Source organism: Octopus sinensis, unplaced genomic scaffold, assembly GCF_006345805.1.
Source record: "Octopus sinensis unplaced genomic scaffold, ASM634580v1 Contig19664, whole genome shotgun sequence".
NCBI classification, from domain to species: Eukaryota; Metazoa; Mollusca; class Cephalopoda; order Octopoda; family Octopodidae; genus Octopus; species Octopus sinensis.
In genome coordinates, this window is record NW_021836501.1 from 5001 (window position 1) to 24726 (window position 19726).

The 19726-nt window shown below is 41.2% G+C and overlaps 1 protein-coding gene across 1 annotated transcript; it reads left to right on the top strand.

Moving 5' to 3' along the window:
* Window positions 1-4640: 4640 nt before the first annotated feature.
* LOC118762036 lies at window positions 4641-17592 on the top strand. Its single transcript, XM_036500279.1, has 2 exons — window positions 4641-4867; window positions 17409-17592. The coding sequence occupies exons 1-2, from the start codon at window positions 4684-4686 to the stop codon at window positions 17534-17536; spliced, it is 312 nt and encodes a 103-aa protein (XP_036356172.1). The 5' UTR covers window positions 4641-4683; the 3' UTR covers window positions 17537-17592.
* The last annotated feature ends 2134 nt before the right edge of the window (window positions 17593-19726 follow it).

Sequence of the window (19726 nt, forward strand, 5' to 3'; positions counted from 1 at the left end):
TTGAACACTGGGGGGGTCGATGTAGTAGATTTACACACAACCCCTAATTTGCTGGCCTTGTGCCAAAATTTTAAACCATTATTATTATAACTATTTTGGCAAAAGGCGGTGAGCTGGCAGAATTGTTAGCAATGCTGGTTGAAATGCTCAGCGGCATTTTGTCCATCTGTACATTCTGAGTTCAAATTCTGCTGAGGTCAACTTTGACTTTCATCTTTTTGGGGTCAATGAAATAAGTACCTGTGAAACACTGGGGTCGATGTTATAAACTAGTCCCCTTTCCAAAATTTCAGGCCTTGTTCATCATCATCATCATCATCATCGTTTAACGTCCGTTCTCCATGCTAGCATGGGTTGGACGGTTCGACCGGGGATCTGGGAAGCCAGGAGGCTGCACCAGGCTCCGGTCTTATCTGGCAATATTTCTACAGCTGGATGCCCTTCCTAATGCCAACCACTCCGTGAGTGTAGTGGGTGCTTTTTACGTGCCACCTGCACTGTAGTAGAAAGGATTATTATTATAATTATTATTATTATTTAAGGCAGGGAGCTGGCAGAAACGTTAGAACACTGGGAGAAACGCTTTGTGGTATTTCATCCGCCGCTGCATTCTGAGTTCAAATTCCGCCATGGTCGACTTTGCCTTTCATCCTTTCGGGGATCGATTAAATAAGTACCAGTTACGCACTGAGTCGATGCAATCGACTTAATCCATTTGTTTGTCCCCTCTGTGTTTAGCCCCTTGTGGGTAGTAAAGAAACAGGTATTTCATCTGTCTTTATGTTCTGAGTTCAAATTCCGCCGAAGATGACTTTGCCTGTTATCCTTTCGGGATCAATTAAATAAGTACCAGTTGCATACTGGGGTCGATCTAATCAACTAGCCCTGTATCCCAAAAATTTCAGGCCTTAAGCCTAAAGTAGAAAAGATTATTATTATCATTATTGTTATTATTATTCAGTAGTTATATTTTCATAATGTGCTTTCACTTCACTACCGAGCGCAGCTCTGTGTGCCTTGGCTATGTGCTGTGATTTGTTGCGATGCTCTGATGGTTACTGTATTGAAAGTGTTTTGCATAGGATGTGTGCAGTGCCTAGTAGTGCAATTTTCTGTATGTTATATATGTTTGTAAGTCCTGGTGTTTTTGTTATGTATTTGTCTGAATATTTTTTTATCATGCCTAATGCACCTACTATGATAGGAATTGTTTCTGTTTTTAGATTCCCCATTCGAGTTACCTGTTTACAGGTCTTTGTATCTTTGTATTTTGAAAGTTTCTCCATTTCTTTTAGAGACACGTTGTCGTCTGCTGGTATTGATACATCAATTAGTATTATTATTATTTTTTTTATTATTATTGCTACTTTAAGGCGGCAAGCTGGCAGAATCATTAGCATACTGGGTGAAATGCTTAACAGTATTTCATCTGTCTTCGTGTTCTGAGTTCAAATGCCACAAGGGTCAACTTTGCCTTTCATCCTTTCAAGGTTGAAAAATTAAGTACCAGTTATACACTGGGGTCGATGTAATTGACGTAATCCCTTCCTCAAAATGAGGCCTTGTGCTTCCAGTAGAAAGGATCATTATTATTATTATTATTATTATTATTTATTATTGCTACTATTACTCGTTTAAGGCAGCAAGCTGGCAGAGTTGTTAGCACGCCAGACAAAATGCTTAGTGTCATTTTGTCCAACCTTACATTTGAAGTTCAAATTCTGCTGGGGTCAACTTTGCCTTTCACCCTTTTGGGGGCCAAATAATTAAGTAGCAGTGAAACACTGGGGTCTAGGTAATTGACTAGTAGCCTTCCCCCAAAAAATTTCAGGCATTGTGCCATTAGTAGAAAGGATTATTATTATTATTATTACTATTACTGTAAGGTGGTGAGCTGGCAGAATCATTAGCACACTGGACAGAATGCTTAGTGGTATTTCCCCCATCGCTATTTTCTGAGTTCAAATGCCACCAAGGTCGACTTTGCCTTTCATCCTCTCAGAGTCGATAAAATAAAATACCACCTAAACACTGGAACTGATGTAACCAGTTTTCCTCCTCCCATCAAATTGCAGATCTTGTATCAAAACTAGGAAGAGTTATCATTAGTTTTCTCTGTCAGAATCCCTTCATTGCTACTCACGCCCTCATCAAGGACAAACCTTCATTCCTCAAATCAGAAATTTTAAGCAGTGGTTTTCAACCATTTTTGACCTTTGGTTCGGATTTTACTTGGATGAACCCTCCTCGCCAGTTGATGTTTAAAAAACCCTATAATATTTTTTATAACTGTGCTAAGAAGCTTGCTTACCAATCACATAATTCCAGGTTCAGTGCTACCATGTTGCACCTTGGGCAAGTGTATTCTACTATAGCCTCAGGTTGACCAAAGCCTTGTGAGTGGATTTTGTAGATGGAAACTGAAAGAAGCATGTCATATGTATGTATATATACATGTGTATATGCCAGCGCCGCCCCGACTGGCTTCTGTGCCGGTGGCGCATAAAAAGCACCATCCGAACGTGGCCGTCGCCAGTGCCGCCTTGGCTGGCTTCCATGCCGGTGGCACGTTAAAAGCTCCAACCGATCGTGGCCGATGCCGGACCCCCCTGGCACCTGTGCAGGTGGCACGTAAAAAGCACCCAATACACTCGCGGAGTGGTTGGCATTAGGAAGGGCATCCAGCTGTAGAAACTCTGCCAGATCAGACTGGAGCCTGGTGCAGCCCTGGCTTCCCAGACCCCGGTCGAACCGTCCAACCCGTGCTAGCGCGGAAAACGGACGTTAAACGATGATGATGATGATATACACGTGGCCGTTCCAGCACTGCCTCAACTGGCCTCCGTGCTGGTGGCACGTAAAAAGCACCAACCGATTGTGGCCATTGCCAGCCTCCTCTGGCACAGGTGCCAGAGGAGGCATCGTTAAACGATGATGATGATGATATGATGATGATAATGTGTGTGTGTGTGTGTGTTTGTCCTCCCACTGCCTCATGAGAACCGGTGTTAGCATGCTTACATCTTCATAACTTAGCAGTTCAGCAAAAATGATCAACAGAATAAGTCCCAGGTTTTAAAAAGATAAGTACTGTGCATTGATTCATTCAACTAAAATTCCTCAAGCTGATGCCCCAGCATGGCCACAGTCTAATTAATGACTGAAATAAGTAAAAGATAAAAGATTTGTGTGTGTGTGTGTGTGTCACATGATCACGTGACTGACCAGGCTATCAAATGTTGTTACACATCACTAGTCACTGTGCAGTTCTGCATTGTTTTAGCCTTCAAATGACACCACCCCGCTGGCTAGGCGAGCAGGGCAACAATAAAACCCCTAATCGAAAAGAGGGACTGGAGCAACGTGAAATGAAGTGTTTTGCTCAAGAACACAATGTTCTGCCCAGTCAGGAAATCGAACACGGGATCTAGTGATAATGAGTGCAACAGCCTAACCATTAAGCCACTATGTATCATCATCATCATCATCATCATTTAACGTCCGCTTTCCATGCTAGCATGGGTTGGACGGTTCAACTGGGGTCTGGGGAGCCCGAAGGCTGCACCAGGCCAGTCAGATTTGGCAGTGTTTCTACAGCTGAATGCCCTTCCTAACGCCAACCACTCCGAGAGTGTAGTGGGTGATTTTATGTGCCACCGACACAGGTGCCAGACGAGGCTGGCGAACGGCCATGCTCGGATGGTGTTTTTTATGTGCCACCGACACAGGTGCCAGACGAGGCTGGCGAACGGCCATGCTCGGATGGTGTTTTTTATGTGCCACCGACACAGGTGCCAGACGAGGCTGGCAGACAGCCACGCTCGGATGGTGTTTTTATGTGCCACTGACACAGGTGCCAGATGAGGCTGGCGAATGGCATGTATACATATCTGTACGTATGTATATGTACATATGTATATATATCTGTATGTATGTATATGTATCTGTATGTATGTATATGTACATATGTATATGTATCTGTATGCATATGTACCTGTATGTATGTATATGTATCTGTATGTATATGTGTTTGCGTGTATGTATACGTATCTGTATGTTTCTGTATGTATGTATATGTACATATGTGGATGTATCTGTATGTATATGTACCTGTATGTATGTATGCATTTATACATATCTGTATGTATGAATATGTACATATGTATATGTATCTGTATTTATATGTACCTGTATGTATGTATACGTATCTGTATGTATATGTAAGGCGGCGAGCTGGCAGAAACGTTAGCACGCCAGGCGAAATGCTTAGCAGTATTTCGTCCGCCGTTACATTCTGAGTTCAAATTCCGCCGAGGTCGACTTTGCCTTTCATCCTTTCGGGGTCGATTAAATAAGTACCAGTTACGCACTGGGGTCGATGTAATCAACTTAATCCGTTTGTCTGTCCTTGTTTGTCCTCTCTGTGTTTAGCCCCTTGTGGGTAGTAAAGAAATAGGTATTTCATCTGTCTTTACATTCTGAGTTCAAATTCCTCCGAGGTCGACTCTGCCTTTCATCCTTTCGTGGTCAATAAATTAAGGACCAGTTACGCACAGGGGTCGATATAATTGACTTAATCCCTTTGTCTGTCCTTGTTTGTCGCCTCTGAGTTTAGCCCCTTGTAAAGAAATGGGTATGTATATATATCTGTATGTATCTGTATATATGTGTATATAAAGACCAATGGTTGCCCTTTTTTACAGCATGATGATTAGTCGCAGTACCAGCAGCATTTTGAAGTTGACCTCCCCAGAGGTCAAAGAACAGATGTATGGATCCTTCCGGACAAAATTGTACGAAGCCAATCAAGAAGCTAACGACTGCCTGGATTACTTAAACCGGATCAGAAGAATGATCCGTTCTTCAGGTAAGTAAGGCGTAGTAGTGGCTGTGTGGTAAGTGGGTTCAGTCCCACTACGTGGCACCTCGGGCAAGTGTCTTCTACTATAGCCTCGGGCCGACCAAAGCCTTGTGAGTGGATTTGGTAGACGGAAACTGAAAGAAGCCTGTCGTATATATGTATGGTATATATGTATGTGTGTGTATGTATATGTTTGTGTGTCTGTGTTTGTACCCGCCAACACGCTTGACAACCGATGCTGGTGTGTTTACGTCCCCGTAACTTAGCGGTTCGGCAAAAGAGACCGATAGAATAAGTACTAGGCTTACAAAGAATAAGTCCCGGGGTCGATTTGCTCGACTAAAGGCGGTGCTCCAGCATGGCCGCAGTCAAATGACTGAAACAAGTAAAAGAGAGAGAAAGAGAGATTTAACTTCATCATCATCATCGTCCAGTGTTTTTTAAATCTACATGTTGTCCCCATCAACAGGCGTGGTCGGATCTAACTCAATGCCATAGCAACAAAGGGAGGCAGGTGCAGCCCAACCCAACCCTTGGGTTGGCTGGTACCCATTCTCCCTTGCTATCATAAGGCTTTTTGGGAGCTGGATTTTCTACAGGGAGTATGCCCTTGTTTACATCCAACCTCAGTTTCTAGACATGAGTGGTCCCAAGACTAAGGCCTCTACCGTGATTTTTAAGAAATGTGGTGGAAAACTAGCTCAGGAAGGCAGGGATGCTACTCCCTGAGACCCCTTTCGGAGCCCCACTACCTTGCTTGTAGTTTCTTGTATATTTTATGACCACATGGTAAGGTAAACAAGTTTACTTTCATAGAAAAATCAAAAAACTACAAATGATATGACTTTACACAGCATCTGCTTAATGGGCCCTGATTCTGGAATTTCAGGGTCTTCTAGGGTGTGGAACCACCTCTAAGCCATTGTTGTTCCCAGGTCTATATATATATATATATATATGTATATATATATATATATATATATATATATATGTATATATATATATATGTGTGTGTGTGTTTTGTGTGTCTGTGTTTGTACCCCTAGCATTGCTTGACAACCGATGCTGGTGTGTTTACGTCCCCGTAACTTAGCGGTTCGGCAAAAGAGACCGATAGAATAAGTACTAGGCTTACAAAGAATAAGTCCTGGGGTCGATTTGCTCGACTAAAGGCGGTGCTCCAGCATGGCCGCAGTCAAATGACTGAAACAAGTAAAAGAGAGAGAAAGAGAGATTTAACTTCATCATCATCATCGTCCAGTGTTTTATAAATCTACATGTTGTCCCCATCAACAGGCGTGGTCGGATCTAACTCAATGCCATAGCAACCAAGGGAGGCAGGTGCAGCCCAACCCAACCCTTGGGTTGGCAAGTACCCATTCTCCCTTGCTATCATAAGGCTTTTTTGGAGCTGGATTTTCTACGGGAGTATGCCCTTGTTTACATCCAGCCTCAGTTTCTAGACATGAGTGGTCCCAAGACTAAGGCCTCTACCGTGATTTTTAAGAAATGTGGTGGAAAACTAGCTCAGGAAGGCAGGGATGCTACTCCCTGAGACCCCTTTCGGAGCCCCACTACCTTGCTTGTAGTTTCTTGTATATTTTATGACCACATGGTAAGGTAAACAAGTTTACTTTCATAGAAAAATCAAAAAACTACAAATGGATATGACTTTACACAGCATCTGCTTAATGGGCCCTGATTCTGGAATTTCAGGGTCTTCTAGGGTGTGGAACCACCTCTAAGCCATTGTTGTTCCCAGGTCTATATATATATATATATATATGTATAATATTGATAATATATAAATATATATATGCATATATACATACGCAGGAGTGGCTGTGTGGTAAGTAGCTTGCTTACCAACCACATGGTTCCGGGTTCAGTCCCACTGCGTGGCATCTTGGGCAAGTGTCTTCTGCTATAGCCCCGGGCCGACCAATGCCTTGTGAGTGGATTTGGCAGACGGAAACTGAAAGAAGCCTGTCGTATATATGTATATATATATATATGTGTGTGTGTGTTTGTGTGTCTGTGTTTGTACCCCTAGCATTGCTTGACAACCGATGCTGGTGTGTTTACGTCCCCGTCACCGAGCGGTTCGGCAAAAAGAGACCGATAAAATAAGTACTGGGCTTACAAAGAATAAGTCCCAGGGTTGATTTGCTCGACTAAAGGCGGTGCTCCAGCATGGCCGCAGTCAAATGACTGAAACAAGTAAAAGAGTAAAAAGAGTAATATACGCTTTCAATAAAACAGTTGCTCCCGCAAAGCAAGTTAAATAAAATTTGGGATTTTGCAGAGGGTCAAAACAGGTAACACAAACAGGACGGTGGAAACAAACAGGAAGGGCTGTTGTTCGAAAGGCTAGTTCATGTTCCATGTACCCGTGCTTCATACTTTTTTGTTGTACAGTTTCATGATGTTCTGTGCCCACATATGCATACATATATACATATAGATGTATGTACATATACGTATGTATATATGCATATATATATATATACATATATATATATATATATATTAAACATACATATATATATATAGATGTATATATATATATATTCTATACCATTCCAATATATAATGTAGTTATTTACCATTGTGAGTCTAAGTCTATGCAACCTTTAATTCACATGTGTGTGTGTGTGTGTGTGTGTGTGTGTGTGTGTGCGCGCGTGCACGTGCGCGTGCACGTGTGCGTGTGTGTGTGTGTGTGTGTGTGTGTGTGTGAAGGTGCAATGGCCCAGTGGTTAGGGCAGCGGACTTGTAGTTCTAGGATCGCGGTTTCAATTCCCAGACTGGGCGTTGTGAGTGTTTATTGAGTGAAAACCCTAAAGCTGCATGAGGCTTCGGCAGGGGGTAGTGGCGATCCCTGCTGTACTCTCTTGCCGCAACTTTCTCTCACTCTTTCTTCTGTTGGCCTTGCTCCCTTAGCCAGCGGGGTGGCATCACTTGAAGGCTAAAACAATGCAAAGCACATTGTGACCAGCGATGTGTAGCAACATCTGACAGCCTGGTCGGTCACGATGATCACGATGATATATATATATATATATATTATTCATATACATATATGTATATAAATATATACATACATAAATATATATCCAAACATACATACACACACATACATACACCATGGAAATCGCTGCTATTAAATGTCTTCATTGAACAATGGTTGCTTGCTATACAGCTGCAGTCAAAATTGCAAGACAAGAGATCGCATTATATTTGCAGGAAAACATAAAAAAAGAATCTTTGAATTGTTCTGATAACATTGTAACATGTGTGCGAGTTCCAAATTAAGTTTATGCCTACAATTATCTCCTTGTCTCTCTCGTTCCCTTATATGACTAATGAACTGCAAGTAATCATGTCTTCATCATTAAGGCAGCAAGCTGCTAGAAAATGTTAGCAGGAGTGGCTGTGTGGTAAGTAGCTTGCTAACCAACCACATTGTTCAGAGTTCAATCCCACTGCGTGGCATCTTGGGCAAGTGTCTTCTGCTATAGCCTCAGGCCGACCAATGTCTTGTGAGTGGATTTGGTAGACGGAAACTGAAAGAAGCCTGTCGTATATATGCATGTATATATATGTATGTATATATATATATATGTGTGTGTGTGTGCATGTGTTTGTGTGTCTGTGTTTGTCCCGCCAACATCGCTTGACAACCGATGCTGGTGTGTTTATGTCTCTGTTACTTAGTGGTTCGGCAAAAAAGAGACCGATTGAATAAGTACTGGGCTTACAAAGAATAAGTCCTGGGGTCGATTTGCTCGACTAAAGGCGGTGCTCCAGCATGGCCGTAGTCAAATGACTGAAACAAATAAAAGAGTAAAAAAAGAGTATGCCAGGCAAAATGCTTACTGGTATTTCATCTGTCGGCGAGCTGGCAGAAACGTTAGCACGCCGGGCGAAATGCGTAGCAGTATTTCGTCTTTCGTTACATTCTGAGTTCAAATTCCGCCGAGGTCGACTTTGCCTTTCATCCTTTCGGGGTCGATAAATTAAGTACCAGTTACGTACTGGGGCCAATATAATTGACTTAATACGTTTGTCTGTCCTTCTTTGTCCCCTCTGTGTTTAGCCCCTTGTGGGTAGTAAAGAAATAGGTATTTCATCTGTCTTTAAGGTGGCGAGCTGGCAGAATTGTTAGCATGCCGGGCGAAATACTTTACGGTATTTCGTCTGCCACTACGTTCTGAGTTCAAATTCCATCGAGGTCGACTTTGCCTTTCATCCTTTCGGGGTCGATAAATTAAGTACCAGTTACGTACTGGGGCCAATATAATTGACTTAATACGTTTGTCTGTCCTTCTTTGTCCCCTCTGTGTTTAGCCCCTTGTGGGTAGTAAAGAAATAGGTATTTCATCTGTCTTTAAGGTGGCGAGCTGGCAGAATTGTTAGCATGCCGGGCGAAATACTTTACGGTATTTCGTCTGCCGCTACGTTCTGAGTTCAAATTCCATCGAGGTCGACTTTGCCTTTCATCCTTTCGAAGTTGATAAATTAAGTACCAGTTACGCACTGGGGTCAATATAATTGACTTAATCCATTTGTCTGTCCTGTTTGTCCCCACTGTGTTTAGCCCCTTGTGGGTAGTAAAGAAATAGGTATTTCCTCTGTCTTTACATTCTAAGTTCGAATTTTGCCAAGGTCAACTTTGCCTTTCTTTCTGGGTCGGTAAATTAAGTATAGGTTGCATACTGGGGTCGATCTAATTGACTGGCTCCCTCCCCCAAACTTTCTGGTCTTGTGCCTAGAGTTGCTGAGACCGCACCTAGAAAGTTACCCTCCGAGGCACAAGTCCAGGTAAGGTCGTTTATGAAAGACCAGCAGTCGCCCATGCATACCAGCCTCCCCTCTCCATGCCACCAGTTTTATCCAAGGGAAAGGCAAAAGGGGACGATGCAGCTTGTCACCAGTGACGTTGCAACTCATTTCTACAGCGTCGCCTTACTGGCACTTATGCCTGTGCTAGTAGGGTGCCAAGAGCACCATCTGAGCGTGATCGTTGCCAGAGCAGCCAACTGGCTTCCGTACCCGTGGCGCATAAAAGGGCACCATTCATGCGTGATCGTTACCAACGTCGCTACACTGGTACCTGTGCCGGTGGCACGTGTAAAAAAGATTCGAGCAAGATTCATTGCCAGTACCGCCTGAATGGCCCCCGTGCAGGTGGGACGTAAAAAGCACCCACTACACTCTCGGAGTGGTTGGTGTAAGGAAGGGCATCCAACTGTAGAAACTCTGCCAGATTAAGATTGGAGCCTGGCACAGCCAGATCAAGATTGGAGCCTGGCACAGCCATCTGCCTGTGCTAGTAGGGTGCCAAGAACACCATCCGAGCGTGATCGTTGCCAGAGCAGCCAACTGGCTTCCGTACCTGTGGTGCGTAAAAGGGCACCATTCAAGCGTGTATGTATATGTATCTGCATGTATATGTACATGTATGTATGTATACATATCTGTATGTATGTATGTATACATATCTGTATGTATGTATATGTACATGTATGTATGTATACATATCTGTATGTATGTATGTATACATATCTGTATGTATGTATGTATACATATATATGTGTGTGTGTGCATGTGTGTATTCACAAACGCAACATACACACACACAGTCAAAATCGTCCAACCCATGCTAGCATGGAAAACGGACGTTAAACGATGATGATGATGATGACTTTCCTCTTTCTTCCTATATATAAAATATGAGATTTAACGTCTTATTGTTTAAGTGGTATAAAATATGTTTTAAGTGTGAGATTCAGATAAAAAGATTCCAAAAGACAATTGAATGGAATTCTGCAGTTATTGAGTGACAAAAATTGAATAATAAAAGATTTTTCAGAACAAGTAGCTTTCATAATTGACTATCATTTTAATGCATATAGATGTATACATATATTATGTGTATGTGTGTATACATAATATTTAGAACATATTTTTATCCACAGACACATATATACATATATATGTGTGTGTGTGTGTGTGTGTTCATATGTGTGTATACATAATATTTAGTACATATTTTTATCCACAGACACATATATACATATATATATGTGTGTGTATGTGTGTATAGTCTTATACATATGTGTGTGTAAAAATGTATATATATATATGTTTAGATAGAAGTGTGTTTATTATGTACATATGTATATGTATCTGTATGTATGTATATGTACATATGTATAGGTATATGTATCTGTATGTATGTATGTATACATATCTATATGTATGTATATGTACATATGTATATGTATCTGTATATATATATACCTGTGTGTATGTATATGTATTTGCATGTATTTGTATGTCTATGTATATGTGTATGTGCATGTATGTATTCACACACACAGCACACACACACACACCACACACACACACACACACACCACACACGCTCACATATAAAACAGTAACAGGAGATTTTGTAAGAACTGATAGGGAACCACAATGAAAACAAAGGTACTCAATACATCAAGTAGGTGGCACTACGTTAATTTATTTAACGACAAGTGGCTCTTAGAACAGTAATAATATTGCATTGCTTGAGAATTGATCAGAGAGGGAAGAATTCTGATGAATTCCACAAAAATGCAACAGCACCAGCCCAGTAAGTATTACTTGGCATTGAAGAAATTATGATACATATATATTATATATATATATATATATATATATATATATATGGCGTAGGAGTGGCTGTGTGGTAAGTAGCTTGCTTACAAACCACATGGTTCCGGATTCAGTCCCACTGCGTGGCACCTTGGGCAAGTGTCTTCTACTATAGCCTCGGGCCGACCAAAGCCTTGTGAGTGGATTTGGTAGATGGAAACTGAAAGAAGCCCGTTGTAAATATATATATATATATATGGCGTAGGAGTGGCTGTGTGCTAAGTAGCTTTCTTACAAACCACATGGTTCCAGGTTCAGTCCCACAGCGTGGCACCTTGGGCAAGTGTCTTCTACTATAGTCTCAGGGCCAACCAAAGCCTTGTGAGCGGATTTGGTAGACGGAAACTGAAAGAAGCCTGTCGTATATATGTATAATATATATGTATGTGTGTGTGTGTATATGTTTGTGTGTCTGTGTTTGTACCCACTAACATCGCTTGCCAACCGATGCTGGTGTGTTTACGTCCCCATAACTTAGTGGTTCGGCAAAAGAGACCGATAGAATAAGTACTAGGCTTACAAAGAATAAGTCCTGGGGTCGATTTGCTCGACTAAAAAGGCGGTGCTCCAGCATGGCCACAGTCAAATGACTGAAACAAGTAAAAGAGTAAAGAGTATACATAAATGATAATTATTTGAGGGAATATTAATCCTAACTTACAGGGAAAAAATTCAATTTAGAAAAACTAAATCAAATTTAACACAATATAATATATATATATATAAATTAGAAAAAAACACCTTTTATCAATTCAAAATGAACAATTAAATTACACCATCTAGAAAATTACATATATTAGAAATATTAAAATTAAGATAACGATAAAATACCGATGATTAAGTAAATTGCAAAGAAATAATAAATATTCTACCAATTATATATGTTTTTATTATTTTTTTGCAGTTTACTTAATCATCGGTATTTTATTGTTAATTTAATTCTAATATTTCTAATATATGTAATTTTCTAGATGGTGTAATTTAATTGTTCATTTAGAATTGATAAAAGGTGGGTTTTTTCTAATTTATATATAGATATATATACATATATATATATATATACATATTATATATAATATATTATATACTATATATATATTATATACTAATATATATTATTATATCCATATATATATATCATCATCATTCTTTAACGTCCGCTTTCCATGCCAGCATAGGTTGGACGGTTTGACTGAGGACTGGCGAACCAGATGGCTGCACCAGGCTCCAGTCTGATCTGGCAGAGTTTCTACAGCTAGACACCCTTCCTCATGCCAACCACAAAGGGGTCGATACACAATATATAAGTTGCAATAAAACACACAGGTGTGGCTGTGTGGTAATGGCTTGCTTCCCAACCACATGGTTCCAGGAAATTGTAGTTGTGATGCCAGTGCTGGTGGCACGTAAAAGAACCATCCAAACGTAGCCGTTGCCAGCACCGCCTCGACTGGCCTCCATGCCAGTGGCATGTAAAAAGCACCAGCCATGCCTGGCACCTGTGCTGGTGGCACGTAAAAAGTACCCACTACACTCACGGGGTGGTTGGTGTTAGGAAGGGCATCCAGCTGTAGAAACACTGCCAGATCAGACTGGGGCCTGGTGCAGCCTCCTGGCTTCCCAGACTCTGGTCGAACCGTCCAACCCATGCTAGCATGGAAAGCAGACGTTAAACAATGATGATGATGATGATGATAATAATGACGACGACGACGACGACGATGATGATGATATGATGTAGTCTCTTTGCAAATGTCACAGAATCATATGTAAAGATTCTATGAATAAATGATGTCATAATATATTCTCAAGGCTTAGTGTTTGTACTTTGTGATCTTTAATACCATGGAGACCCTTAAACAGAAGGTTTGTCACAGCAGGATGAATCTTCCTCACAGGGAGCTCCGTAACCTTCACAAAGGAACTCATGGTATTCAAAACATATTGATCATGTGTCAAACTCCTTAATGTGCACTTTGCACAAACATTATATATGTAAAGATGTGTGTGTCTGTGTGTCTGTGTCTGTGTATTGTAAATGAAAGACACAAGATGGAATATACGAGAATTTATTATTAATCTCGACAATTGTTTCAACACATCAGGCATCAATTCCTATCTTGCCCAGGATATCAATCATCTGGAAGCTGGAACCCCTATCTTGCCCAGGATATCAATCATCTGGAAGCTGGAACCCCTATCTTGCCCAGGATATCAATCATCTGGAAGCTGGAACCCCTATCTTGCCCAGGATATCAATCATCTGGAAGCTGGAACCCCTATCTTGCCCAGGATATCAATCATCTGGAAGCTGGAACCCCTATCTTGCCCAGGATATCAATCATCTGGAAGCTGGAACCCCTATCTTGCCCAGGATATCAATCATCTGGAAGCTGGAACCCCTATCTTGCCAGGATATCAATCATCTGGAGCTGGAACCCCTATCTTGCCCAGGATATCAATCATCTGGAAGCTGGAACCCCTATCTTGCCCAGGATATCAATCATCTGGAAGCTGGAACCCCTATCTTGCCCAGGATATCAATCATCTGGAAGCTGGAACCCCTATCTTGCCCAGGATATCAATCATCTGGAAGCTGGAACCCCTATCTTGCCCAGGATATCAATCATCTGGAAGCTGGAACCCCTATCTTGCCCAGGATATCAATCGTCTGGAAGCTGGAACCCCTATCTTGGCCAGGATATCAATCGTCTGGAAGCTGGAACCCCTATCTTGCCCAGGATATCAATCATCTGGAAGCTGGAACCCCTATCTTGCCCAGGATATCAATCGTCTGGAAGCTGTTCAGCGACGTGCAACCAAAAGAATACTCTCCATCAGGCATTTGCCATATCCTGAACGCCTTACTTCCCTGGGCATGGACACATTGAAACTCCGACGTCTGGCAGCTGACTTGGCAGACACCCATAAAATTATCAACCATCGTACAAACAATAACTCTGAGCACCTTTTCAAACTCCACCCATCTAACACCCATGGACATATTTACAAAGTAAGAAAACAACACAGCTCCCATGACTTCAGGAAACATTTTTTCATGCTGAGAGTTGCTGAAGCACGGAACTGCCAGCATCAGTTGTTAGTTGTCGGAGCACTGCATCCTTCAAAACTTCCTGAGATTCGCCAACCCTACACTTGATTTTCTCCCCTCCATACACACACAAGCATGTATCTGACTCATACATGTTCGCTGTCCAGGCATTTGTACATTACTGCATGTACTTTATATGCACTTTCTGACAAGTTGTGGTGCACCTGAGCACTGTATACAATAATTTCATTATTATTATTATTATTATTATACTGGTTCAGGAGTATCCAGTGGTGCAGACGTATCTTGTCGTATGATAAATAAATACAACTCGTTAAAATAACTGTTTTGCAATGTAACTTCCTGTTTTTGTATAAAGAAAAGCAGCCTGAAGATCAAAAATAAAATCACAGATGGTAAAAAGGTGTTGGTGTGGTTACGTCTCTGTAACTTAGCAGTTTGACAAAAGAGAACGATAGAATAAGTACCAGGCTTACAAAGAATCACAGATGGTAAAAAGGTGTTGGTGTGGTTACGTCTCTGTAACTTAGCAGTTTGACAAAAGAGAACGATAGAATAAGTACCAGGCTTACAAAGAATAAGTCCAAGCGGTCGATTTCTTCGACTAAAAGGTGGTGTTCCAGCATGGCCACAGTCGAAATGACTGAAACAAGTAAAAGAATAAAAGAATATACAGACGTTACCAAAATGGCTGAGGGCACCTAGTCAGCACCAGTATTACTAGAAATGAGAGTCAAAACAACTACTAGCCACAGAAAGAATCTTAAGCCTGAGAAGGGGGAGGGGCAAGCTCCCTACATCCAGGGCATTGCCAGATCACCAGTGATTTTGCATTTGATTAATGCTCGTTAGTGGCTCTTACCTAGCCTAGAGTTAAGCTTGCTCACCTTGTCTGTTTATAAGACTACTGTAGAAATAGACATCCCTTATTATGCTGTCACATGGTCAGGTCATCGGCGACTAAACTGGCATATGTGAGTTACAAATATTGTTGTCTGCGGAGACATATTTTGTAGAAAAAGGAAAAAGTAGTCTTTTGGTTGCTATTTCTAAAATTTTCGGTATGTGGTCAAGCAACTTGTTGCAAAACCCTTATTGTTATATTTATATATATATATATATATATATATAGTGTAATAAATAAAATATATGCATACATACAAACATATATGTACGTACCAACATCTACATATATATATACAAGGCCTAGCTTGACCTTACGTGTTCTGTCTCTGCCTTCGAAACACGTGTCTGCTAGCGACAGCTGATGAAGGGGATTTTTCCTTGTGCAGCATGTCCTGTACTTCGTTTTTCTGCTGCACATAATTGTTTTTCCCGTTTTCGTTTTCGTTTCATCTTGTTCCATGTCTCTGTCCTTCTGTTGTAACCAAATGTCTTTTCCGTTTTCGTTCTGTTGATTTTTTCGTCTTCCTGTGATGTCCTGTACGTATATATATTTATATATGCATGTATATATACATGTAGATGTCGGTACGAACATATATGTATGTATGTATGCATATATTTTATTTATTACACTATTGTATGACAGCGCTTCGCGTCGGGTTCGTTTGAATTTTCGATTTTTCGAATTCTCACTTCGTTCCGTCTCTTCCTCCTTGTCCATTTTTACAGTTTACTATATATATATATATATATATATATATATATATATAGTTTTCTTTACTACCCACAAGGGGCTAAACACAGAGGGGACAAACAAGGACAGACATAGGTATTAAGTCGATTACATCGACTCCAGTGCGTAACTGGTACTTAATTTATCGACCCCGAAAGGATGAAAGGCAAAGTCGACCTTGGCGGAATTTGAACTCAGAACATAGCGGCAGACGAAATACGGCTACGCATTTCGCCCGGCGTGCTAACGTTACTGCCAGCTCACCGCCTTATATATATATATACGACAGGCTTCTTTCAGCTTCCGTCTAATAAATCCACTCACAAGGCTATAGTAGAAAACACTTGCTCACGGAGCCATGCAGTGGAAGTTAACCTGGAACCATGTGGTTGGGAAGCAAGCTTCTTACCCCACAGCCACGCCTATATATACATATATATATATATGAGCAGTCTCAAGTGTAACCGGCCAAAACTGCAACGACGATCTGGAACTCGACTGAGGATAGGAAGCTCTGAATGACCCATCCTTGTTTTATCCCGTCCTTTTTTTGTATCGTCTAACTGTCCAGATGTCTTGCTGTCACCCGTTACGTTCTTGTTCCATTTTTTGTTTTCTTTTTTTATATATTCATACACACATACACACACACAAACACACACAGATATGACAGAAAACGGATCTTTTCGGTTTGAACGGTAGTTTTTAACATAATTTCTAGGTAACTAAACACTTTTAAACTTTGTATACTGGTAGAATGTGTTTATAAAACATCTTTTTCTCTTGGCTTTATTGAGAAAATTCTATAGTTTGTAAGATATTTGTTGCTTTTTTTCTGCAATTTCAACCAATCAATGACGTCTATTGCGGTGAAAACATTCTGTGGCATATGAATACGGTCGCTTGTTTAAGTAACAGATTGGGTTTATTTACATTTGTGAAGAAAAAAGATACCCTTCCCCCACCCCTAACCCTAAAACAGATAGAAATGCAATAGATCGATACTAGGGTCATAATTATGGGTGACAATTTCATATGACACCACTAGAAAAAACTGCTGTTCAAACCGAAAAGATCCCAGAAAACAAGTGACATTCATTACTGAATGTATTTTTATATTTTCCTTCCAGATATATTTACAGTTACATTGGTCATAGTCCTTCTGCTACCCTTATCTATGATATTTGTTGGTGAGTACAAGACGCCTTTTACTATTCTACTTCTCTCTTACTCTTTACTGGTTCAGTTTTCGGATTGAACCGATTTCAGTCGATCGTATCAACCTCACCAGAATTTATTCTAGTCCAGCATTTATTTTAATACGCTACTGTGTTAGACCCGTGATCCTAAGTTTGCAGTTTCAATTCCAGGACTGGGTGATGTGTTGTGTTCTTGAGCAAAACCCTTCATTTCATGTTGATCCAGTCCACTCAGCTAATGGTTAGGATGTTGCACTCATGACTTCCAGATTGTGGTTTCAATTCCTGGACTGGGCAGTGCATTGTGTTCTTGAGCAAGACACTTCATTTCATGTTGCTCCAGTCCACTCAGCTAATGGTTAGGATGTTGCACTCATGACTTCTAGATTGTGGTTTCAATTCCAGGACTGGGTGATGTGTTGTGTTCTTGAGCAAAACCCTTCATTTCATGTTGATCCAGTCCACTCAGCTAATGGTTAGGATGTTGCACTCATGACATCCAGATTGTGGTTTCAATTCCTGGACTCGGCAGTGCATTGTGTTCTTGAGCAAGACACTTCATTTCATGTTGCTCCAGTCCACTCAGCAGCTAATGGTTGGATGTTGTTGTCACTCATGACTTCTACATTGTGGTTTCAATTCCAGGACTGGGTGTGTGTTGTGTTCTTGAGCAAAACCCTTCATTCCATGTTGATCCAGTCCACTCAGCTAATGGTTAGGATGTTGCACTCATGACTTCCATTGTGGTTTCAATTCCTGGACTCGGCAGTGCATTGTGTTCTTGAGCAAAACCCTTCATTTCATGTTGATCCAGTCCACTCAACTAATGGTTAGGATGTTGCACTCATGACTTCAGATTGTGGTTTCAATTCCTGGACTCGGCAGTGCATTGTGTTCTTGAGCAAAACCCTTCATTTCATGTTGATCCAGTCCACTCAGCTAATGGTTAGGATGTTGCACTCATGACTTCCAGATTGTGGTTTCAATTCCTGGACTCGGCAGTGCATTGTGTTCTTGAGCAAAACCCTTCATTTCATGTTGATCCAGTCCACTCAACTAATGGTTAGGATGTTGCACTCATGACATCCAGATTGTGGTTTCAATTCCTGGACTGGGCAGTGCATTGTGTTCTTGAGCAAGACACTTCATTTCATGTTGCTCCAGTCCACTCAGCTAATGGTTAGGATGTTGCACTCATGACTTCTACATTGTGGTTTCAATTCCAGGACTGGGTGATGTGTTGTGTTCTTGAGCAAAACCCTTCATTCCATGTTGATCCAGTCCACTCAGCTAATGGTTAGGATGTTGCACTCATGACTTCCAGATTGTGGTTTCAATTCCTGGACTCGGCAGTGCATTGTGTTCTTGAGCAAAACCCTTCATTTCATGTTGATCCAGTCCACTCAACTAATGGTTAGGATGTTGCACTCATGACTTCCAGATTGTGGTTTCAATTCCTGGACTCGGCAGTGCATTGTGTTCTTGAGCAAAACCCTTCATTTCATGTTGATCCAGTCCACTCAGCTAATGGTTAGGATGTTGCACTCATGACTTCCAGATTGTGGTTTCAATTCCTGGACTCGCAGTGCATTGTGTTCTTGAGCAAAACCTCTTTCATGTTGATCCAGTCCACTCAACTAATGGTTAGGATGTTGCACTCATGACATCCAGATTGTGGTTTCAATTCCTGGACTGGGCAGTGCATTGTGTTCTTGAGCAAGACACTTCATTTCATGTTGCTCCAGTCCACTCAGCTAATGGTTAGGATGTTGCACTCATGACTTCTACATTGTGGTTTCAATTCCAGGACTGGGTGATGTGTTGTGTTCTTGAGCAAAACCCTTCATTCCATGTTGATCCAGTCCACTCAGCTAATGGTTAGGATGTTGCACTCATGACTTCTAGATTGTGGTTTCAATTCCTGGACTCGGCAGTGCATTGTGTTCTTGAGCAAAACCCTTCATTTCATGTTGATCCAGTCCACTCAACTAATGGTTAGGATGTTGCACTCATGACTTCCAGATTGTGGTTTCAATTCCTGGACTGGGCAGTGCATTGTGTTCTTGAGCAAAACCCTTCATTTCATGTTGATCCAGTCCACTCAGCTAATGGTTAGGATGTTGCACTCATGACATCCAGATTGTGGTTTCAATTCCTGGACTCGGCAGTGCATTGTGTTCTTGAGCAAGACACTTCATTTCATGTTGCTCCAGTCCACTCAGCTAATGGTTAGGATGTTGCACTCATGA

Coding starts and splice junctions, on each gene's coding strand:
- LOC118762036 (XM_036500279.1), top strand. CDS start 4,684: ATGGTTGCCCTTTTTTACAGCATGATGATTAGTCGCAGTACCAGCAGC. Junction 4,868..17,408: donor AAGAATGATCCGTTCTTCAG/GTAAGTAAGGCG, acceptor TTTTCCTTCCAG/ATATATTTACAGTTACATTG.